This window comes from Phalaenopsis equestris, unplaced genomic scaffold (assembly GCF_001263595.1).
Source record: "Phalaenopsis equestris unplaced genomic scaffold, ASM126359v1 Scaffold000137, whole genome shotgun sequence".
NCBI lineage: Eukaryota > Viridiplantae > Streptophyta > Magnoliopsida > Asparagales > Orchidaceae > Phalaenopsis > Phalaenopsis equestris.
The window spans coordinates 953837-978582 of NW_018164579.1; the positions used below are offsets into that span (position 1 = coordinate 953837).

General features: G+C 33.7%; 2 protein-coding genes across 5 annotated transcripts; one reads left to right on the forward strand and one right to left on the reverse strand.

Annotated features, from left to right (window-relative positions):
- Positions 1 to 612: 612 nt before the first annotated feature.
- LOC110021650 (surfeit locus protein 1-like) lies at positions 613 to 5307 on the forward strand. 2 transcript variants are annotated; one of them, XM_020720219.1, is made up of 6 exons: positions 613 to 938; positions 1075 to 1169; positions 1331 to 1569; positions 2202 to 2376; positions 3625 to 3908; positions 4857 to 5307. In XM_020720219.1, the coding sequence occupies exons 1-6, from the start codon at positions 797 to 799 to the stop codon at positions 4927 to 4929; spliced, it is 1008 nt and encodes a 335-aa protein (XP_020575878.1). In that variant the 5' UTR covers positions 613 to 796; the 3' UTR covers positions 4930 to 5307. The 2 variants fall into 2 exon arrangements, with proteins under 2 accessions (XP_020575878.1, XP_020575879.1); XM_020720220.1 differs by having other exon boundaries at positions 1078 to 1169.
- Positions 5308 to 5692: 385 nt separating this feature from the next.
- Positions 5693 to 23503, reverse strand: LOC110021656 (SKP1-interacting partner 15). Of its 3 annotated transcripts, none has more exons than XM_020720234.1 (2): positions 22122 to 23503; positions 5693 to 5960 (listed from the first exon to the last, which is right to left on the reverse strand). In XM_020720234.1, exon 1 carries the CDS (start codon positions 23401 to 23403, stop codon positions 22138 to 22140), a length of 1266 nt encoding a protein of 421 aa, XP_020575893.1. In that variant the 5' UTR covers positions 23404 to 23503; the 3' UTR covers positions 5693 to 5960; positions 22122 to 22137. The 3 variants fall into 3 exon arrangements, with proteins under 3 accessions (XP_020575893.1, XP_020575895.1, XP_020575894.1); XM_020720236.1 differs by having other exon boundaries at positions 5693 to 5972; XM_020720235.1 differs by having other exon boundaries at positions 5947 to 6024.
- Between the last annotated feature and the right edge of the window lie 1243 nt (positions 23504 to 24746).

Consider the following 24746-nt stretch of genomic DNA (forward strand, 5'->3'; position numbering starts at 1 on the left):
AGAAGTATAATAATAAGTTCAGTGTCAGTGTTGCCGAGATGAGAATGTGAGAATGATTAGGTGGATGAGTGGCTTTACACTTAGAGAGAAAATGCGAAATAAATAAACTTGTGATAGGGCTGGTGTAGCTCTTGTGACGGATAAAATTAGAGAAAGTCAGCTTAGATGGTTTGGTCACATTAAACGTCGATAATCTGATGATTTGATTAGGAGAGTAGATGTTTTAGATTCGACTTGTGTTAATAAATACAAAGGTAGACCTAAGAAAACCTGAGCTTACTAGAACTAAATGAAAATATGACACTAAATAGGACGCAATGGAGAAAAATGATTCATGTAGCCAACCACACGTAGTGTGATTAAGGCTTTAATGTTGTTGTTGTAGTATTTATATATCATGTAAAATTTTAACATCAAATTTAAAATATAAAGTTAATATAAATTTTCATAAATAAAGTTGCGAAACACAATTAGCAAATAGGTAGCTCACTTTCAGTTGGATGGGATTTTATGTACATGAATGAAAAAATGTATTTAAATTAGAAATTATTTATATTAGTGATATTGATGTATTAAATATTATATTTATAAATTTGTATGTAAGTTTATTTTATGACATTAACGGACGGCTAGGATGAGATCGCGGCCCAGAGTACGCTAGACCTCATGGGCTTCTCTTTCGTAAGGCCAGAATGCGCAAGATCGCTTATTCCGGCGAAGCGCCGCCGTGTAATTCAAAGCTTATTCGGCGGCGAAGATGGCTTTAATCTGAAGCGCGGACTCTCTATTGTCAACAATGGCTGCCCTGAAAATAAGCAGAGCTGTTTCCATCATTCCGAAGTTCGCACCAGTCTTCTCGTCCTCGTCTGAAAGAATTCTCCGACCGTCACCTCCGCCGAAACTCATTGGAGAAGCAGCAGTAGCACCACAAACTGAAGGTCTGCCTTTCCGTCATAACATCCCAAACTGAGAATTGCTCTATCTTGCAATATTCTAGCCTTTGTAGGGTTAGGGTTTTTCTTCTCGATGAATTCAACAGCCTCAAAATGTTTAGTTTCTTACTTTGTCGTTTAGAAGAGAGGGGAAGATGGTCCAAGCTGCCGCTCTTCATTCCTGGTGCTATCGCTTTTGCCCTCGGAACCTGGCAGATTTTCCGTAGACAAGAGAAGGTGATGTATAACTCATAGTTACACATTTTTCTAGTATTCTTTATGTTTATCTCGGTTCTTCTAATGCAAAGTGAAATTTTGTTGGTTTTTTTTTCGGTAAAATATTGGCAATCACTTGTTGCAGCTAAAGCATATTTTTTTTGCAAATTATTCCTTGCCAGATTAAAATGTTGGATTATAGGAAAGGAAGACTAGACATGGAACCCATAAGGTGGAATGAGATAGGTCCTTCAGGGCAGAGTCTGGATTCTTTGGAATTTAGAAAGGTCATTTGTGAGGGTGTGTTTGATGAGGGAAAGGCCTTATTTGTTGGGCCTAGATCACGAAGCATCTCTGGAGTAACTGAGAATGGTTATTACGTTATCTCTCCATTAATTCCAACGGCAGGAAAATATGGCAGGTAAGCATTTGATCATCTTATTTTGGTTTTTAGTCAGTGTTCATACCCTGATTATCACACAAACACACTGAAAATATGTGTATTTTTCTGCTAAATACTTTATTGTTGATGAAGTCTTTAATGTCCATAGCAAGTTTGCAGCATCTGCTTGTGTTTTTAATCCAGATTATCATTTTGAAAGTTTTTTATGAAGGTATTATTGGTTAATCCAAAGCTTTATTCTCTAGCTTCCATGTGCTAACTAAATTTCATTTAAAGTTTTGACAACATTCAGTGTAAGTGCATTCATGGCCATATTAATAGATGCACGATCCAAGGATTGAGAAATATTCATAAAACTCCACTGAGAACTTTTGGGTGAAGAAGGTTATTCAATTAGATTTTGAAAGTTTCTACTATTTGTTGATTTTGTAATAGCCTGTTATATGTAGTCATATTTAATGATTTTATCACTGTGGTCAAAGCTTTTGAAACAGTGTGGTTCCAGTCTAGAGTGGGACTTCTCTTCCTTATCTATCTATTCAGTTTCGAAACCTTAGAGTAGTGACATTTATTCTCTTTGTTTCTTAACTGAACTTATTTAAATATTTAACAGTATTTGTTAACATATCAATTTTTTAAGCAATTGCCAGTGTGCAGCAGCCTATCCTTGTTAACAGAGGATGGGTTCCTCGGGATTGGCGCAATAGGTCTTCAAAGGATTCAAGGGCCTCCGAGAAGTCTTCAGATTCAGAAATAATGGATATCCGACCAAATGGTGGCCGTATTTGGTGGAAATTTTGGTCCCAAAAACCTAAACTCTCGAAGGTTATCGCCAAACTGCATTCATCTATATGATATTTGTAATTCTATATGTTTACTTTCAAGATGTTGAAATCAACTTCTACAGATCATAAGAAGATAAAATACATCTTAATGGCATATTATTACTGTGAAGCTTGATATTCAGTATAACATTACTTCTTCTTTAGTTAGCATTTTTGTTTAATTTATCTGTGAAAATATCACAATAAGCTTCAAATAGTTTCTTGAATGAGGTTATGAACCGATATAAATATTTGAATTTTTATTTGATACATATCCTACTCTGTTGAATTTGGTTTTAGAGCACAGGATTTAAAGTAATACAAGGAATACATGGAATACTAATTTTTCTCTTCATTGTCATTTTCTTTATCTTCATCATGAGTTTCCCATTAATTGATATTAAGATTATGAGTCATTGTGTAGCCATTTACTCCTAGATCTACTTGGTTGTCTCCTTTCTTTTTAAATTTCGTACCATTCATCATTCATATTTATATCATTTTTGTGAATGTACCAATAATTCTTTTTATGATGACTCATATCCTTATAATTCCCTTTTATGGCGGCATGGCTTTTCCTCGTTAACAATAATAAATGTTGATGCCAACTTAGCGGAAATTCAGAGGTTTTGACAATTTTGCATTATGTATTTAATTGATAATCATTTTCTTTTCTTACAATTTTTCTTCAAAATGCGATTCAGTTTTATTATTTTGTTTTTATATAATTATGATATGGATATTTGAAATAATATTGGTTAATAGGCCTGTGCCAAAGAAGTTGCTTATTTAAGAAGAAAAGTGTCAAAATGGTCCTCTGACTCTTCATATGGGTCATTTTGGTCCCGGAGTCTAAGAAAGTGTCGATTTTATTCCTATACTCTTTTAGCGGGGGTTGAAATAATCCTCCTTGGGGATTGTTTTAATACTTTACTCCTTCGAGCATAACCTTCTCCATAAAAGAAAAATATGAATGATTCAATGTAAACAAGCATAACCTAAAATAGAGCATAGAGTGTGAAAATGTTGCTATCTCTTTCATACATGGCCGACAAGAATTTTCTCAATTTCTTTTTGGGTGCTTGCCTTATCCCTGTAGTTTTGGTGGGCATTCTCTCTCTCTCCCCATGGCATATCCGAAGTGTTAAGATCTTGATTTGTTGAGGAAAATAAATGTGACTGTTGTCAATATCTTGGAGGTTTATTCTATATCCGGTTTTTTAATGATTTACCTTTCCTACATTTACAGGATACAGAGCCTCGTGAAATCCCCATAGAAGTTGTTGGGGTAGTTCGCGGAAGTGAAAAACCGAGTATTTTTGTCCCTGAAAATGATCCTCAGAGCGGCCAATGGTTCTATGTTAATATTCCCATGATGGCTCGGGCTTGTAGTCTTCCAGCTGATACTTTATATATAGAAGATGTAAATGAAAATGCCTCTGCAGCTGATCCTTATCCTGTGCCAAAAGAAGTAAATTCCTTGATTCGTTACTCAGTCATGCCACAGGACCATCTAAACTATACATTAACTTGGTAAAGCACATTTCCTCCCATCTAATTTTCATTAGCGCTTGCACTTTTTTTAATACAATTCAAGTAGATTACTTCAAACTTTTATCTTTAGCTTAAGACTTACATGCATACCACTCAATTCCTATGTATTTACATATCCAACACCTAACCTCTTGCTTAACATTGATCTGCGAGCTTATTATGTTTATTTTTACAACTTCGTCTTCACCATCATAATCTCGTAGCCATGTTACTGATTTGTGATCATCGAAATCCTTGACATGAAGTTCATCATCTTGATTTATTTTACAGAACTTCAAATAATATTTGTTGATTATTATTGCGCCTGCTTTGGTTTTTGATTCTAAAAATTTCATTTTTTTTTGTTTGTCATCGTTGTCACCTTTTAGGATTTTCATGTCATGATCAGTGTTAAGCCAATCATTTTCGCCGGCTTTTTGAATAATTTTTCATTCGCTTCAATGACAGAGAGCGCAGTTATCACCTGCCTGCCCCATTTAGCTATAATAATGAAAAAACTGACTTTAGGAGTTGTGGACATTAAGGTTACAAAGATGAATGGATGTGAGGTGACATTTGTAAATAGTGACAACCAATGATTCCTTTATTGCAAACCAGTTGAGGGTCAGAAAATTAAAATTGATAAAAGCCATAGCCATTGAGACATTTAGAAGTGGCCTGGTTTTATCATTTTCTTAGTCTTCCATCACTTATATGTTCATGCTAAGAACTAAAAAAACACCCATACTTTTTTAATATGGGCTGAAATAAATGAGTATTTTAGCCCTCGTTAAAAGAGTATGGGAACTAAGCCGACACTGTTATTGACTTAGGGACTAAAATGGCTCCCTACAAAAAGCCAGGGGATCGGTTTGACACCGCCCGTTTTTGAAAGTTGGAGCTGTGCACCCCTAAACTGATCAAATCTTATTATTTTGTGACTTTCAGGTACTCTCTTTCTTCTGCAGTAACATTTATGGCTTTCAAGAGAATTAGACCAAAGAAGAAGGTTCAAAGATAGCATAATTCATTCACTCCTACAATATAATTGATCTCATGATTTTGAAATTTCACTCTTGTGTAGAGTTTATTTGAAAACTATTATTTGAATAAATATGGTGGGGTCGTCGAAGGATGGCCAAAGTTATAGCCTGTTTGGTCATAATTCATTAATTCCAGCTGCATTATAGAGTTCTGCTTCTCAGCTGCATGTCATTTTCCTGTAACAAGCCTTAATTATTTATTTATCCACACGCAATATTTTGTTTGCAAAATGAACTGAGAAAATTTCATTTATGTAAACTATGAGCAGATATTCTTCCTATCAATTGCTGCTATGTTCTTGGAACGTTGTTTTTTTTTTCTTTTGTGACATGAAATTGAGGTTATATAAAGGGTAATGTAATGTATAATTGTTGGATTCGTAAATGCATGGGAATTTGGTAGTATGTAAATGCCCCTGATCGAAGATTTACATACATACCAATCAATTATTATGTGTTTACATATCTACCTTAAAAAAATATATAAAAGATGTATCTCACTTATTAAAAGAAAAAATAGTATAATTTTTTATAAATAAGCACTCAACTCCCAAGTATTTACATATCTACCACCTAAGCTTCAATTTTTTTTTTTTTTATATTCCACCTCATCCATGCATGGAAAAAAAAAATATTTCATATATTTAGATGTTAAATATGTAATTTTGATATTATACCATTCAGCTGCTACCATGTTGAAAAAATTATGAAATATAAATAATCAGATAAAGATTAAAAAATAAACAAATAAAAGATTGCATATAGCGCTGCTCTTCATCACTGTATTAATATCCTAGAAGATTTTCAGAATCCCAAACATTACACGAATGCAAAACCAGAAATTCAGTTTACAGCTGAACCAACACAATTGTAATGTATCTAAAATAATGCCTGCATAGACTATAGCCTTAATAGCTCAATGTAGGAGAAATTTTGGGTAAATCACGGGTACTAGTTTGTTGCAGTGAAGAGCTCCTTCCATTACATATATTATAGCAGACCGATGTTCCTGTACATGGAGCTTCCCTTCCATTAAATTAGTTACGTAAATGCATAAACGTGCATGTTCCAAACTATAAAAAGAAGATAAATCAGCAAAATGCTGAGAAAAATATTATTTAACATATATTCACCTAACAGGACTATTAAATCATCAAAAGGGTGCTACTATAAGGCACTCCAGGCAACTAAATACAGTAAATAGAGTTTGATTAATAATCAGCCATTTATGTGATTGATTTTTAGTTTATGTAATAAACTGAGCAGACAATGATTATTTTGTTTTTCAATTATACATAAAATAACAATCACGTCAGCTATAGTTGGTAAGATTGGTTTTGTTAAACTGGTCAAATGCAAGCTGAAGCGCCTATTCATAATTTTTGGGAAATTTACATACTACCACACAATTTCTTATGCATTTATATATCTAACACCTAATGCTTGATATTTCCCTTATAACACCTTGGTGTCATAAATACATGCATGTAAAGGCGTATTCCACTTTTTAAAAGATGGTGATGTTGGTATTTTTGATGTGATGTAAAAAATTTGAATGGTATGCATGTAAATATGAATGTTTAGGTTTTAGATATGATACATAAAATTTGTGTGGTATGTGTGGTATGTATATAAATGCCCCTAAATTTTTCTTATAGACGAGTCACGAGGCTAAACTACACAATCTAGGCTGATAGATTGATCATGTATAAAAATACACATCTTTGACGAAGAAAGATGTGTGCATTGGTTTAATAAGGCTGGAGAGAGCTTTCTTATTGTCATACAGCAGAGATAAACAGATAACGAGGCATACTTATGATAGGCGTTAGTTGGAGTTTTTTTTTTTTTTTTTAAACTAGTACTTTTAGGGAAAAAAATATAAAAATAAACATCTGTATAAATTGTGATAGTGTTCTTGAAGATCATCCTGCTGCAAGAAATATGTGCTGGTAATGAAGACAGCAAGTACATTTATTTTTGGAATGCAATTAAATCATGATAGAAGTGTAAAATAAAAATAATAGCAAAATTCCATTAGCTCTGATTTCAAGATCAGTACAATCTGTGCCAAAATGTTTGAGGGAAATCTTGATAGGCAACTGAATAATGGAATAAGTTTCTATAGGATAGAATTGATCTTCGGGAACATTTAGAAAAAAAATTATACCAAAAAATCAAACAGTAAGTGTATAATTTGTGCTCTTTCTCAAAAAATCGTCTTACTGTAGGCCTACATTGCATTGAGTTTCTCGTTTAGACTTTTTTCACAATAACAAATTAAATCATCAAAGATAACTGATGCAAAATCTTCTAGCTTTGTTGCATGCTCAAAGATTATTAAGGTAAAAGAAAAAAATCAAGGTATTAGCTTTATATGAAATCTAGCATATCCAGATAAAAGAAGAGTTTTATGGGAGCCACCAAAGCTTATGGAAAACTCAAAAAAGAAAAAAAACTATGGAACATGTACCAATTAAAATAATTTACTCTGTACATTTGGTTACAAAAATCTGCTCTTCCTCACAAATGGAGAAGAAATAATTACAAAATTGAGAACAATTGTTTAGTCTCATACGACTATGGTGGTTAACAAACAGGAGAAGAAGGATGGGCAACAATAGTCTAGTGGCAGAGAACAGACGATGGTTTTCAAGTGAGGAGTAGGATTACAACAAATTATTGCGGGAGATTGTTAGAATTGATTGTTGGAACTTCAGGTCTTCAAGTTATCCAATTTAGTCTCAAGTCCACATCATGTGAAAATAGAAATCTAAATCTATTTAAATTTTTGAAAATGACATTTTGGTTATTTTGGCCAATCTCAAATTGCTCCATCAGACAATTTGTATTTTTTTAACATAAAACATTTATTCAACATTTAGCATATTAACAACCTCAAAATCAGGTGATCATAAAGTCCATTGAATTCCTCTAGTTAAGGGGCCCAATTGGAACACAAGTAGGTAAAATTCAATGATAATTTTAGTTTCCAAATGATATTCAAAAGTTTTCAAACACACTTTAATTGATTGAATTGGCTTATTAAGATTAAACTCTAATACCTTTTGGTTCCATCGGGCTCTTCAAGTTGAGACATTTTAGTTTGACTGCTTCGCAAGAATCCGACTTAAATGTTCCAAAATTTACTTCCGAAAAGTTTTCAATTAAAAAATTGCACAAGATTTGTGTTTGATTAGATGGTTTTCTGATGCATCAAGCTCCTACTAAAAATTAATGTTTCTATAATCTTCCTTATATCTAGTGATTGGATTTAGTTAGAGCCACAGACAAATGCATTAGACTGGAATACTATCTAAGAATTAGATGGATAACTAAAACAGCTATATATAGAGAACCACACAAAGCTACCACCTACACTAGACGTACCTCCAGAGAAAGAATTGAAAAAAGTAATGGACCAGTGGGGATCACTGAAATGACACTAATACGATTCTGCAATCAGTTCCATCTACCAAAAAGATATATTTTATCGTAAGTATAGCTATCCAACCTCTCAAATAAAATAAAATGTTGAAGGATAGAGGGACTCTTAAATTCTAATATAAAAAGAAAAAGAATATCAAGAATTGATATCATAGAAGCTCAGAAGTGACAACTTACATATGAAAATATCTAATCGGAGCAACATACATACTATTTTGTTAATTATTTGTGAAGCCATCAATGCATTGAAGTTCATAATTATCCATTTCAAATAATATTTGTCAAAAATAAATTTCATCATCAGGAACCGGATTAGCTCTAACAAAAAACTGAATGACATCAAGAAAAATAAAACAAGAAATAAATGCGTCGCAGCAGCAAAAAAAAATAAATTTTGAAGGAAAATGCGAGCAAAATTACATAAGCAAAAGCATGAGGTCTAAAAGCCTATCACTTTGTTCCAACTTTCTATTTTCTATTTTATCCTATTAACTGTTCCTTGAGATATTAAACCTATTCATGCACTTTTCCTTGTTTTTTTTTCTTTCACCACATTTGGATGTCCCTTTTCTCCTTAAATTTACTTAACAACGGTCTATATTTTAATATCTCACATTTAGGGTCCGTTTGGGGCAGCGATGGAGCTGCGGAGCGGCAAGCAGACACAGTTCTGCATCGTTTGGGGCGGCCGGCGGCAATGCGTTGCGGAGAAATTCTCACGATTTAACAAAAACAGGGCCGCGATCCCGCGTTCGTTCGCGTATGTATTACCTGGCTTCCCTCGACACAATGGAATCCATCCGACGATGACCCCATAGAGTCGAGCTCGTCCACCGATGTCGAAGCAGAAACGATCTTCGGTAGAAGGTCCTCACCGAGAAGGCAAACTTGAATGTTGCTTTTTCCAGCTTGGCGTCGCCGAGAGGTTCCTCATCGAGAAGGTCCTCACCGAGAAGACTACTGCTTTTTCCAGTTTGGAGTCAGTGAGCTCGCACACGCAAATCTTTTCTCTCCGTTGGGCACCATGCTCCCCAGACGGAGGCCCTGCATCTCCATTGGAGGCAGCTCTGTGATTCACGAGGCTACAATGGGAAAACGGCCTGTGAGTAGCTGCAGATGTCGAACGACCTGTGAGTAGCCCAGTGGTTCACTAGAGTTCTTAATTTTAGGGAGCATATAATTGAATATTATCGTGAACCTTTTAGTATAATGACAAACTATAGAATTACTAATTGAATATGACCAGAATTGGGATCTAAATGAAGCTCCATGTTAGCCTTCCATGAGAAGCTCCACACTTCTGAAGCATGTTCTGATGCAAGCCAATATGTAAATAATTTCTCTATCAAGTTAACAATTCATCCAGCTTCTGTTCTAAGATGGTTGACTGAAGCTTATGAGTAAGATATTTATGTAAAATATAATTTCTTAATCCGATATTTGTTCAATCTTGTCCATATGTCCAGTCAATTTATGATTCAGAAGAAAAACCCTATATGCATTAGATGACCGTTTATTGTGTCATGTGCTTCGGAATAACGATAACTTAAAACCCTGCTCATTTGCAACAGGGTTGGGAAGAATTTTCTATGCTCAAGAAATCTTTTGAATTTAGTTGAGTATCCATTGCCAACCAAGAAAAAATCCGACTCGAGCTTTTTTGCTATTATTAGTTTTTTTTTTCTTTAGTGCTTTCAGTTCTCACTATTAAGTGAGCTGTGTATCTAAACTTTTATTCTGTTTTGAAATGAATTTCTGCTTCTGAAGTATCAAAAATATGCTGTCACAATTCTGTTTTAAACAACTTTACTAAATAGGGGAAAAATGATCATTTTTTCAGAAACAACTGCCCCACAGTTTTTTTCACACAGCTGTCCCAAAAAGGCAGTCAGCTTCACCGCAGCAGTTTCCTGGGGCAGCGCAGTTACAACTGAAAAGCTGAGAAGCTACAGCTGCGCCAAACAAAACCTTAATAAACACTAATATTATCTTCTCAATCTATCAAATTAGTTCTACCATGCATTCATCGCAATATACTAAAAATAATTGCTATAGCATCTAAATTTAAAAAGGAAAATTTAAGCGTACCACAACAAAATGAGAAATTTCTATATAGTATAGCGACTTGCAAACGAAAATAAATTGTTTTTGGGTTAACGAGGAGTTACCAAATAAACTAAACAATGTGTGATAGTAAAAGAGTTTTAGAACGAGATGAAGAACTTGTTTGGGTCGATATATTTGCAGCTTTTTGTTATGACACAACGGTATGCTATAGCGTCGTTTTAGCGACGCGGTCATTCATGCTTGGACCGCATTTTAGTAACTATTAATTACTCTGATACCCTGGCTCTTCGTTTTTGAGCAACTGACAAGCCATAGCACTTCATTTTCAAGCAACTGTCTGTGTGGAATGCTGAGGGAGAAAGTGATCGGAAGTGTTTTTCTTTGCGTAAAAGGAACGTTCATTCTATATTCTTTAATTTTGTTGGTATATTCTGTATGGTTCTCATTTTCAAGCAGATTCAACTTCCTCTATTAGCTTTTCTATTCATTTGTTCGTTCTGTTACTATGAAATCCGATCCCGAGAGGATTCTACCTCACTCAATTTTTTTCTCTGTGGGCTTGTTTTATTGTCGTATCTGTGAAATCTATTTTCGATCAGATTTCTCCTAGTCGTTTCTGTGGGTTTGTTCTTTTACAATAACTTTATTGTTATATTTTATGCCAGTTTTATCTTGTGATAGAAGACATATATATTTGATTTCAATGTTCTGCGGGTACGTTTTTATATGAGATTGATCTCTGTCATTTCTATAACATCCAAAAGCTATTGAGTTGTGAAAATGAATGCATTTGGTGTTTTATTGTGATTTCAACTTTACAGTTTATGTAATATTTTGGAATTATGACTGTTTGATATTATCTGAAATTAGTTTTTGTTATTATCTATGAGTTAATTCTGAAACAGTGAAGTTAAAAATATCAAATATATTTCAGAAACAACTACATCATAAATGATGCACAGTTGAGCTAACCAAATGGAAACATAACTTTAAAAACAACAGCTTCACCATAACAACTTTCTTTGCAGCTACTTCTTCAAACAACTGCAACTCCCCCAAACAGACCAGAAGTTAAAAGCTTAGAGGCTACTGAAATTTTAACACTTGACAAGCTTCAGCAAAAGCACATCATTAATGGGTTGTTCACGAACTCTGATTCGATAACTTTTGCAAAGATTGTGCAAAGTTATTTTCATAACAAATTGTTTTGACCATTTTTTTTTACAACAATATTTGATTTGCAGGAAAATTCTTTTTAAGGTTTAGGATAGAAATGCTAAGGAGCACAGCTTAAATCGTTAAGTTCTAGGCAATGACTTTTCAGAATTTAGAAATGAGTTTTATTAATTAGGCAATATATACTTTTAAGCAGGTTATTTTACTTCAGGTAATAGATTTGTTATAGGTTAGCCAATATTCTCTTTCCTTCAATGCAACCACAGTGTCAGAATTTTTCTGTGGAGAGACGAGCCAAAGAATATTTTACAACACATATTGAGAGAAAATCGTATTAGTAATATCAAAAGGTAAAGACATTCAGAAAAGAAAATTAACTATAGGATAAACTCAACAATACCATCTTAAATACTAGGAATCTAAAGCTGTAGCCGATAGTGTTTTTAGAACTTTACACACATTATGCAAATAATACTAAAAAAATAAGAAAGCATTATACCCAGTGGAAGAGTATCCTCAATTAAGCCATTTTCCAGCAAGCCTCCTTGATTATTTAGTTTTTCATGAGTTTTCATAAAATAATGCACAGTTGCAAAACTATGATTCACGGGCACAAATACAATAAGGACACATAGTACAACATTCGAAGTACAATTTTAAAATTTATAAATAGAAATAAATCTGCCATCAGTTATAATAGATTTCTAAACTACATACTACAATTGATAAGAATAAAACTAAATAATTCTTTGTGAGATAATCATATTAAGAGAGTGAGATAGGAAGAATTAGAGAACAATCAATGGTAAAAATTACTAGGAATAGAATTAAGTTGGAGTGACATAAATTTAATAAATAATTAAATATGTGACAACACTTACACTTCACTATAAAGTGCTAAAAAATAGTGAAGTATCAAAAAAAATCTCCCTAGCATATCCATGCTTTCTCAAATGATAAAAAATGTGGTAAATACATGTACACGCATGGGTGGGGGATAAACTGCTATCCTTGTATATGGTAAGATATTTTGCATGAAATTCGTTTTAGATTACTTTTACAATCATCCAACCAAACCGCCCAATCAAAGATCATTCCCCCTAATTTATAACATAAACCAGATGCATTATACCCAGTGGAAGAGTATCCTCAATTAAGCCATTTTCCAGCAAGCCTCCTTGATTATTTAGTTTTTCACGAGTTTTCATAAAATAATGCACAGTTGCAAAACTATGATTCACGGGCACAAATACAATAAGGACACATAGTACAACATTTTTAGTGCAATTTTAAAATTTATAAATAGAAATAAATCTGCCATCAGTTATAATAGATTTCTAAACTACATACTACAATTGATAAGAATAAAACTAAGTAATTCTTTGTGAGGTAATCATATTAAGAGAGTGAGATAGGAAGAATTAGAAAACAATCAATGGTAAAAATTACTAGGAATAGAATTAAGTTGGAGTGACATAAATTTAATAAATAATTAAAATATGTGACAACACTTACACTTCACTATAAAGTGCTAAAAAATAGTCAAGTATCAAAAAAAATCTCCCTAGCATATCCATGCTTTCTCAAATGATAAAAAATGTGGTAAATACATGTACACGCATGGGTGGGGGATAAACTGCTATCCTTGTATATAATAAGATATTTTGCATGAAATTCGTTTTAGATTACTTTTACAATCATACAACCAAATCGCCTAATCAAAGATCATTCACCCTAATTTATAACATAAAAAACGTATTGGAATGATAACTTCAATGAAATTCCCAGATGCATTATACCCAGTGGAAGAGTATCCTCAATTAAGCCATTTTCCAGCAAGCCTCCTTGATTATTTAGTTTTTCACGAGTTTTCATAAAATAATGCACAGTTGCAAAACTATGATTCACGGGCACAAATACAATAAGGACACATAGTACAACATTTTTAGTGCAATTTTAAAATTTATAAATAGAAATAAATCTGCCATGAGTTATAATAGATTTCTAAACTACATACTACAATTGATAAGAATAAAACTAAGTAATTCTTTGTGAGGTAATCATATTAAGAGAGTGAGATAGGAAGAATTAGAAAACAATCAATGGTAAAAATTACTAGGAATAGAATTAAGTTGGAGTGACATAAATTTAATAAATAATTAAAATATGTGACAACACTTACACTTCACTATAAAGTGCTAAAAAATAGTCAAGTATCAAAAAAAATCTCCCTAGCATATCCATGCTTTCTCAAATGATAAAAAATGTGGTAAATACATGTACACGCATGGGTGGGGGATAAACTGCTATCCTTGTATATAATAAGATATTTTGCATGAAATTCGTTTTAGATTACTTTTACAATCATACAACCAAATCGCCTAATCAAAGATCATTCACCCTAATTTATAACATAAAAAACGTATTGGAATGATAACTTTCATGAAATTGCCAGATAATTTGGTCATTCAACAAGCACGCAGATGCAACAATCTTATAAACAATCAATATTTTTAAACAAATGATTCATTAACTTTATGATACAAGAGTAATCCAATAAAAGAAATTTATTATCATCTATAAAAAAATATTTATGATAAACAGCTTCAATATAGAAGCAATATTATAATAAGTGACATTATAAGCCATCTTTTCTTTATTAATTTCAATCAAAGTTCAATATTTAGGACATAAAATCATAAAAAATATCTTGAACTTATGCTTTGTAGATGGTAACAACAGACATAGTGTATGAATTAAGGGATAGCATACAAAGAAATTTGTCCAATACACAAGCACACATGAAACATTATTCAATGAGGGGTATTATACAAATTGATGTAAAATTATTACAAATACTAGCTCTTCTTTGATCTTATCATTACATGCAGCATGTGCCCATGTGTCATTTACATTTATAGCAAGTCATAATTAGTTTTCAGAACGTTTATTTGATTTTTCATGTTCATTTCATGAACTAGGGTCACATTAAAACCTTCTTTGTTACTCAAACATTTTAAGCAAGATTTAAAAGCTCTATCTCGATATAAACGTCCTAACTTCATATTTCGTTGATGCTTTGTTTATTGAATGAAAATCATTGGTTGCTCTCCAAGCATAACTCATTCTTTCTCCCCTTCCTCTCTCATGTATCCTACTCATTATTCTCTCCTGTAATTTCTCAAGAAAAGCAAACCTTCCTCGAGCTTTCCGAATATAGTTAAGGAATCGAAAGTAACATTCCTAGAGTTATATTAGCTTTGATTTCACCAAATATCTCCCAAAGTTGAGTGGAGACTTCCAATGGGTGCAAGCCCCCAAAGTTAACTACTACTCCCTACTATGAGAGAACTCTAAAGACTTGGTATATATCTTTGAATTTAATCGAGTAGTGAATAGTTAGGTAGATGAAGTACAGACCAAATAAAACCTTGTACTTCTCTCATCCCAAGTCTACCAACAGACCAAATTCATGCTTTTTACAATATATTTTAGAAGACTAATTAACAATTATGGTCACGTAATCTAAGACAGCCCATTTATTGACAAGAGTATTCTTGTAGTAGCATAAATAATTGGTGCAAAGGTGCACAGCATGAATAATTGTGGTTCAGAAATTCATATTATGATTGTTGGTGCTCAAAAGCATGTCATGATCAATTATTCATGAGTTTCAGTATGGTTATAAAACATGTCTAAGAAACATTCGATTTTGATTGGTTCGATCTTGATAATATAGCATCTAACTTCAAATATCATTCAGACGTTTGTCAAATTCCACTTACGATTGAACGATTGTTCATTTCACTACATGAAGATTTATTATACTATATAAGTGACTCTAAGGACCTAAAGACAACATGGTAGATTTAATTTTGTCAAAGAAAACCCCGTGTTGTTTGAAGGATGGGATTCAAAGCTTAAGCTTTCTTGAAGTTTGATTTTGAGTAAACTTGTTATATTGCCTTTTAAAACATGTGAGCCTAGCTTGAAATTGTTTGGGAAAATATAGCATGGATGTTGGCCCAAGCATGAATGGCAAACTTGATGACATTTAAGTTGGTTTATGTTAAGTTATTTGACAACTTTTTGCCATTATTATTACAGATTTAGCTAAGGGTTAGGTCTTACATCTATGAGGCTGCCCATATGTGACTTTTAATATCATATTGCAAATTGAGCAACAAACTTAGCTGACGAATAGCCCACTGCACTAGGCAAACCAAGCAAAATGCATGACAAAACAAGAACAACAACACTTACAACTCATCAATTAAATCCCACGTGATCGTACAAAAAGTCACCACCAACATTGGCCACCCCCATCAAGTTGGCTCACTAGTGTTGTCATCCTGAGGATTGGTTGTCAACCAAAAAAGCTGGCATTATGAGTTGATGCCTAGGACTAACTTGTCATACAAGTCGAAAACCTTAGAATAAACATCTTCTGTAGCAGGTTAAGCAACCCATACGCAATTACTCAACATTTGCTGAAGTGATGCAGATACATAATCCAATTCCTAAAATAAATACGTGCTTGTTGAAGCTTTAATTGTATTTGGAGAAATTGACATGACATGTGTTCCATTCGAACCATTGCTTCTTCGTCAAGTAAATATGATTTTCAATACTTTACAACTTGTACAAGTGAGATGAGTTCATTATCATATGATGAAAAAAAAAATTTTAGCACCTTGTAGAAACTCAAACCAGTATATTATAGGTCTCCCTTCTAGTATCAACCATGCCTGGTACAAGTTCAGAAGGATCAACCTCAACCTCAACCTCATATTAGTTTTCCGAGTGACGACTTGAAATGAAAACTGGTCCATGGTTTAGATGCGGTCAAGTGAGGCTTAAGATAAAATAAAGTATAATGGGGAATAGGAAGAGAGGTCAGAGTTCCAATCACAAGTGTAATGTATGAGCTCTTTTGAGAGGCTGAAGTGAAGCTTCTACAAGAAGACAACAACAACAACAAAGCCTTAATCCCACTACGTGGGGTCGGCTACATGAATCCTTTTTCTCCATTGTGTTCTATTTAGTGTTACATTTAGTTCTAATATTCATTTAGTTCTAATAAATTAAGATCATTTTTTATACAATAAGCCCAAGTCTTCCTAGGTTTACCTTTGACTTTCTTAACACAAGTCAAATCTTAAAAATCTACTCTCCTAATCGGATCATCAGATGGTCGACGTTTAATGTGACCAAACCATCTAAGGTAACTTTTTCTAATTTTGTCCGTCACAGAAGCTACACCAACTCTATCACGGATATATTCATTTCGCATTTTGTCTCTAAGTGTAAAGCTACTCATCCACCTAATCATTCTCATCTCGGCAACACTTAACTTATTATTATGCTTCTCTTTTAAAGGGCAACATTCAGCGCCATAGAGCATTGCAGGTCTCACCACCGTCTTATAAAATTTTCCTTTCAGTCTAAGCGGTACTTTTCTATCACACAAAAAACCCGAAGCATTCCTTCACTTCAACCAACCAACTTGAATTCTTCTATTAATATCCCCATCTATATCACCATCGCTTTGAACAACGGACCCAAAATATCTAAATCGTTCACAACTTTTAATAATTTGATCAACCAAATTCACACTTCTGTCACTAGAGCTACTACTACTAAAATTACATTCTATGTATTCAGTTTTAGTTCTACTTAAATGAAGGCCTTTAAACTCCAATGTAAACCTCCATAATTCAAGTATTTCCTGGGCTTTTTCTCTCGATTTATCCAAGAGAAGGATTCAGCAAAAAGCATACACCAAGGTAAATCCTCCTGTAGATGTCCAGTAAGACCATCCATAACTAAAGCAAAAATATATGAGTTTAAAGCCGATCCCTGATGTAGCCCAACAGAAATAGGAAAATATTTGGTCAACCCTCCTTCAGTTTGAACACAAGTAACAACTCTAGTATACATATCTTTAATGACTTGAATATAAGTCATATGAACACCTTTCTTCTCAAGAACTCTCCAAATGATATCTCTTGGAACCTTATCGTAAGCTTTTTATAAATCAATAAAAATCAAATGTAGATTCTCTTTATTATTTCTGAACTTCTCCATCAAACATCTCAATAAATGTATAGCTTCCATAGTAGACCTGCCCGACATAAATCCAAATTGATTATGAGAAATCTTTGTAATGCGTCTTAACCTATGTTCAATTACCCTTTCCCATAACTTTAAAGTATGACACATCAACTCCATTCCTCTATAGTTTGCACACTCTTGTGCATTACCTTTTTTTTTTTTTTTTTAAATGGGGACCAAAATACTCTTCCTTCACTCCTCAGACATCTTTTTAGTTTTTAAAATAATATCAAAGAGTTTAGTAAGCCAAGAAACTCCAAAATCTCCTAAATATTTCCATACTTCAATTGGGATATCATCAGGTCCTACAGACTTTCCACCCTTAGTTTTTTTTAAAGTATCTTCAACTTCTTTTTTACTAAAGTGACGGTAAAAATGAAACATTTTATTATTATTCACGATATTAAGATCACTAAGGTCGATCGCATTTTCAAAAACTTCATTAAAAAGTTTATCAAAATAATGAGTCAGATGGAGCTGCCTCTAAATGCATCTACACCTAAGCAAGATACATTCTTTGACCTGGCAAAGGCGAGTACAATTCTTATTTCTATGTAACTAGAAAGAATCCTATTTCTAAGTATTTCTTTGTATTATTATGTTTACACTATTGTATTAAATACTATTTTTTCTATTGAATTATCTAATAGTGATTGCATGAAAATTATACTTGCATGTATAATATTGACATATCTACTAAGAGCTAAGAGTCTAAATTAATAGTGTTAACTCTAATAAAATTCAAGGTCATATTAAGGGTGAATTGACAAAGTAGATATGGTGCTCACATTGATTGTAGAAAGCAGACAACATTATTTTGGATAACAATGATATGATGCATTTCCAAACAAATGTGTTTTTTCATATCTAATTTCAATGGTTTACATTGATTGATTGTAGAACAAAGAGTATTAGGTATTCCTTGCACATGTGAAAAATGGGAGTAAGTTCAGAGGAAAGTTTGAAAAAGTACATAAAAGAATGAATTTGTTCATGTATTTCTCAATGAATCAATAAATTTAACTCTTAAATGAAAAATAGAGTTTTCTATTGAGTTGATAACTGGTACAACACCTATAGCTAATACCCTCCACAAAATGATCCCAAGAGAGTTACATGAGTTAGAAAAATAATTGCATAAGTTCACTGATAGAGATTTATCAATTCCAATGTATTGCCTTGAGGGAGCTCATGTACTATTTCTGAAAATGAAAGTTGGTACCATGTACATTTGTGTATAGAGTATAAGGAATTACATTAGTGACAACTAAGAATAAATATTCATTACCTAAGATAAATTATTTGTTTGAATGGATGGAAGATGCAAGTATTTTCAATATGTATTTGAGATATGGGTTTCATCAATTAAAAAAAAAGAAAGAATGTGACTAAGAATATATTTTACACTAGATATGATCACAATGAATTTATAGTAATGTCTTTTTTGTGTGACCAATACACAACAGTGTTCATTGATTTGATGACCCAAATGTTTTAAATCATATTTAAACCAATTAGTGATTATTTTATGTTTGATATCTTAATATTATAAAGGAGAATTGAAGATCATGCTTCTTAACTCTCAAAAAAAAAGTTTCAATACAAAAGAAATACATCAATCATTTTTTTACCCGTTACTTTTCGAAGAGAAGCTATGATTCATGAATCATTATAAATTCTTGTACCACAAACAAAATGAATGAGTAAAAACCTAATGTTTGCAAGTAGTCCTTACAAACCTACATAATTGATAAACTATCTTCATGAACTGTAGAATATAAATCCCTCGTGTAGTATCTTACCACATTCTATTCCCATAATGGCTTTATGCCTAGAATATTTAGAAATACCTCTTGGGTTCATACTTAAAGTCAAAATAGAGGAAGATTAGACCCCAAAACTAATAAATTTTTGTTTATTGACCATACTTTTATACAAAAAAAATAAACCTTCTAAGAATGCTTATATATTAATTGATGCTTAATTTGTTAAAATAAACCTTACTTCACAAGTTTTATCTTTAAGGTAGATTTCACTCATGAAAGATAAAGATTACATTCAGTCTAATTTTGGTCTTCAAGAACACCCTTATGTCCTATCTCTATGATTTTGCCTACTCAAAATGATCCCAACATTATTGATTCTATCCCTAAACAGAATGTCCCAAACACCATGTCTACTCTCTACTCATGCACAATCCTTCCAATCAAAGTTTTGTCTTCATTTATGACTCCATAAGATTTCCTCTATCGTACTCGAGGGTAAGTTTTGATCTTCCAAATGAAAAAAAAGCATCGATATTCCTATTATTGTTATAAAGAGTATCAAAAGTTGCACAAAGAAATATTTATACCCGTTATCTTTGTACATATCACTTAAATTTCTTTCCCCTCTCCATAAAAAATTCATTATGTCTAAGCTCTATTTTTCCAACAATTTATTGAAGGCAATATCAAAACAAGAACGGAGAGATGCTCTATGATAAAAGATGGCTGCCTTAGAGAAAAATAACACATAAGATTGTTAATGAGCCAAACTAAGAAAATGATGGGCTGCAAACAGGTTTTTACTATTAAGCACAAGATTAATGATAGTATTAAAACATGCAAAACAAAAATAGTTACTAGAGGCTAATACACAGACATATAGAGTTTACTATTAGGAGAAATTTGCATGTGGCAGAAATGAATACAATAAGAATTTTATCTCTAGCAGACACTTTAGCAATATGATGAGAAGAATTCCTTCTTGAATGGGAATCTAAAGGTCAAAGTGTTAAAAATGTTCAACCACTTTAATATGCACCGCAAATAAGGTTTAACGAACGAAAGCTCGAAGAGGTAGAGAACTTAACTTAAGAAGATTGCATAAAGAAGAAGAGCTTCCGATAAGGCTTTGAAGTAAAGCTTAACAAATAAAGAATAAAGTGAAAGCATTTAAAAAAAAAAAAACTAAAAGCAAAAGATCTAAGCTGGTATACTATGTTACTTAAAAGACACTTTCCAAGAGAAAGCTCACATGGGTAGATGAAATTAGAAAAGGAAAAGATTAGAGAGGAACTACGAGCAAGAAGTTTATTATATGGCATGAGGGCTAAGTTATTCAAAAAAAAAATAAATGGTGATGTTTATGGACTTAAGGCATCTCATATTAATCATGTAATATTCAATACATGTTTCATGCTACCAACAGTATCTTGCCTTCAATACGAAAATAATATGCCTTGGAAAGCTCCTGGCCAATAGAAATTCAGGGTAAGTGAGATTTTATCAAAAAGGAAGATTTTGAGATCTCATTAATTAATGAAATGGAGCCAAATAAAGACAAATAGAAAGCCCAAAGGATGGAGGCAAATTAAAATTCAAACATCCCAAGCCTAGTTCAAAAAAAAAAAAGGGGGGGGGGGGGGGGGGGGGAGTGGCTGAAAGTATATGAGAGACACATATCCAATAGAAGTAGAGACATAGTAAGATCTCATCATCTCAAAAGTAATGATTCAGGGTATCAAAAATTGGTTTTACCACCAAAGAAGTGGACAAAAAACTCAATATACAAAATGTGATTAATTCTTGAAAGAACTGACCAGTCAAACTTGATTGCCTTAAACTGTTTTTCCAAGTAACGAAATATGGTATATAGTTGTTTCAAAAAAGTCCCTACAAATTTACTATGATAAAATACTTATTTTAATATTATTAAAATTATCAAACTGAGGTGATTTGTATTTATAAAGCAGTTCTAAATTTATTTTGCATTTGGCTTGCATTAGTTTTAGAGCATATATGATGAGCCTATTTAAAGATATTCAAACAGAGACTATTTGATTAGGTACAAATGAGGACCTTTTCACGACCTATAAATCAGGTCCTTTACAGAGAGGCCCAAATATGCAGACTTACAAACGAATTAAGGAACATCATGCTTATTATTTGACAGCTTCTTAAGAGCTTACAAGCTCAACTTCATGAAGCGGCTTAATTTTGAAGGGGCATGTAAACTAGGGAATGGATGCAAAGTTACAATCTAAACAACGCTAACAGATAAAGCAAAATAAAAAAAATTCCTCTTTCAAGAAAACCCTTAACAAGCAGCAAACACATCTAGCAGTAATATCCTATCCAGAATCTAAATTCACAGCAGAAATTATATCGCTTTAGAATAGAGGCTTTAAATTGCTAGAAATATTTATAATCGGATATCAGACTGTCCTACAATGAGGTAACAATCCTCTCATATCCAGGGGACCTCACCAAAAAAAAGTTCATTTTAGATTAGCACGTTGCCATCACAACATTAATAGAAGCAAGCAAGCAATAGAATGTCGGATATTTAACATCATATGATAAGAAAAACAAGCTCAACATACCACCACAGATCAGTCGTTAAACCTCATTAGCTGCAACATCGAAAACGAAACCCCTGTACACCACCTCCCCATAACCGGGTGCTCCATCCACCCATTTCCATGATCCTCCAACTCCAGCGCATTTCTCCATTTCCTCCTCTTCCTCCCACATCGCCATTTTTCCCCTCACCCTCTTCCCAGAAAACCAAACCCTCCCATCTCCTCCAAAAACCTTCACCTTATTATTCCCCACAGCATTAGCCGTAGCAGCCGCTCCTCCTCGCTGTCCCCCAACTCCTGCAAAGCACCGGTACATCTCCGGCGGCATCCTGCCGACCTCCTCCCACTCCAAGGTCCCTAAATCCAGCCTCAATATCAACACCGTAGAGCACGGAGCGTCCACTGCAAAGGACGACCTCAACCCACCAATCATCAAGATCCGGCTGATCCCAGCACCGCGGACTAGCCGAGGCCGCTTAAGGATATCGAAGACATCTCCCCACTCATGGCGCTCAAGTTGAACCCACCCTCGGGGGCCTCCCAGATCATCGATGGAGCATGAGAAGAGCTTCCACTGACTGCGCCAGGGGTTGCCAGTATCGCAGAGAGCAAAGATAGATGACCCGATGATGACGGGACTGCGGGGTTTAGAGGGCAGGTTAAGCGAGAACTTCCGCCAGGAAGCAGCTCCTGGTGAGTAAGATAAAGCAGCGAGCTCAGTAAGGACCAGAACAGCGCTGCCGGCGATGGCGGGGGCAGCGAGGACGGTACCGTGACGCGACCATGCGGATCCGAGAGGAGGCAAGATTCGGTAAGATCGGGTAAGCGGATTGCAGAGGATCAGAGATTTAGGGGGCTTCGAATCAGAAGAAGACGTGGAGGGAGCAGGATCTGCCCAGAGGTACAGAAGGGAAGACGAGGCCGTGACGGGAGAGAGAGAAGGGAACGGGATAAAGGAAAGAGAGAGACGAAGCCAACGGGAAGAGGATGGGTCAAAAGCGAGCAGGGAAGGTGGAAGGTGATAGTTGTGATGGTGATGACGTGGATGACGAAGGGCTAGGAGGGGAAGAGGAGGCAGGAGGGAGAGGAAGGAAGGAGATGAGAGCGAGTCGTGGAAGTGACGGCACACAGAACGGGAGGCAAGGGTTTCGCGAAGGGGTAGACAGGAGAAGATGTGGTGAAGGGTATCGTCAGGAAGGAGTTGAATGGGGCTTGGTGGAGAAGGATTCTCTTGAGTAATAGACGACGGTGGAGGATCGTCCAGCTCCTCCGTGCCGGTCGGCGGCGGAGACGAAAGCGGCATCGGAGGTCGGAGAACCTTCGCGGCGAGGTTGAAGATGGAGGGTCGGAATTGGTATAAGTGCGCGGGAGCACCAGGGGGTTATTCACGAGACTACCACTGCAGAGGTTTCTGATGTACCGCAGGAGACATTTAACTTAACAGAGGTGGGGAATGGCGTGCAGGAATATGGATGGACTCGACACCGTAAAGTAGCCGGGGTGGCAGCGGGGTAAAACTTGAAAGGTACTTTTTTTGGAATTTTGTATTATTATTTTTTTAATTTTTAAAAAATATATTTCTTGAATGAAAGCTTTGATTGATGGGATTGATTAACTCATGCAATGGAATATGCAAAATTGTAAATTATTCGGAAAAAAAAAATATTTGATTTTTAAAAATATATGGGTCAAATTTAAATTAAAAATAAAGGGGATATATTTCAAATAAGTTGATTCAAATTCAATTTTAAAAATTTTGTTTTTGATTTGATTTATATTCTAGCTTATTTAATACTTTTAAATAATATTTTTAATTATTATCTATATAAAAAAATTGATTGACAATATATAAAAAACTCATTTTGTTAAAACACAAAATACTATTGCTTAAGCCTATTTTTATTATTATTTAGTTTTTCTATATTCTTCTTTCAAGAATAACTAATTATAGACCTAGTCAAAAACTCTCTCTCTCTATCTATAATGATTGGAAACATGAGCTACTTAAATATGATCCTTAAATTCAATCTTTCGTTCACCCTGTCCCACAAGTTGGACTTAACTATTCTATTTAGCTTTATCAGTGGCTTCACACTTTTGAATACATTATTTCTTCTCAAACAACTTTATAACATTATTTTCCTCAATAATATATCAATGCTAATATCACAACATGCTCATTTCCCACATACTTGCTATCATTCATGATGATTTATCATGAGAACCCAAAAGCTACAAAATGACCAAGTAGACAAGAGTTTGCCAAACTCAACAAATAAAAAAATTAAAATATAAATTCCTTTAACTTAATTGGTGCTTTGAAATTAAAATTTAGCTCTAATTTAATCACTTTCTTATCAAGTAGTAATGATGACTTAGAGATTGATCTTTTATTTTAAAAAATTGGGTATACTTGTGTATTGAAAGTTGAGGCTATGATAAATTAGCATTTGAAATTTTAATTAGTTTATTATTTATTAGTGTCTCATTGGTTGATTTGATAAAGAAAATGTAGTTCCAAAAATTTTATTAATTTTAAAAATCTAATTTTTTTATTAACCTAAAAGAGAATTTATCATGTTAAACATTCCTTAAAGAATTTTATAATGAAACTTTGGAGAAATAATCAGATGCTTCATCTAGCTT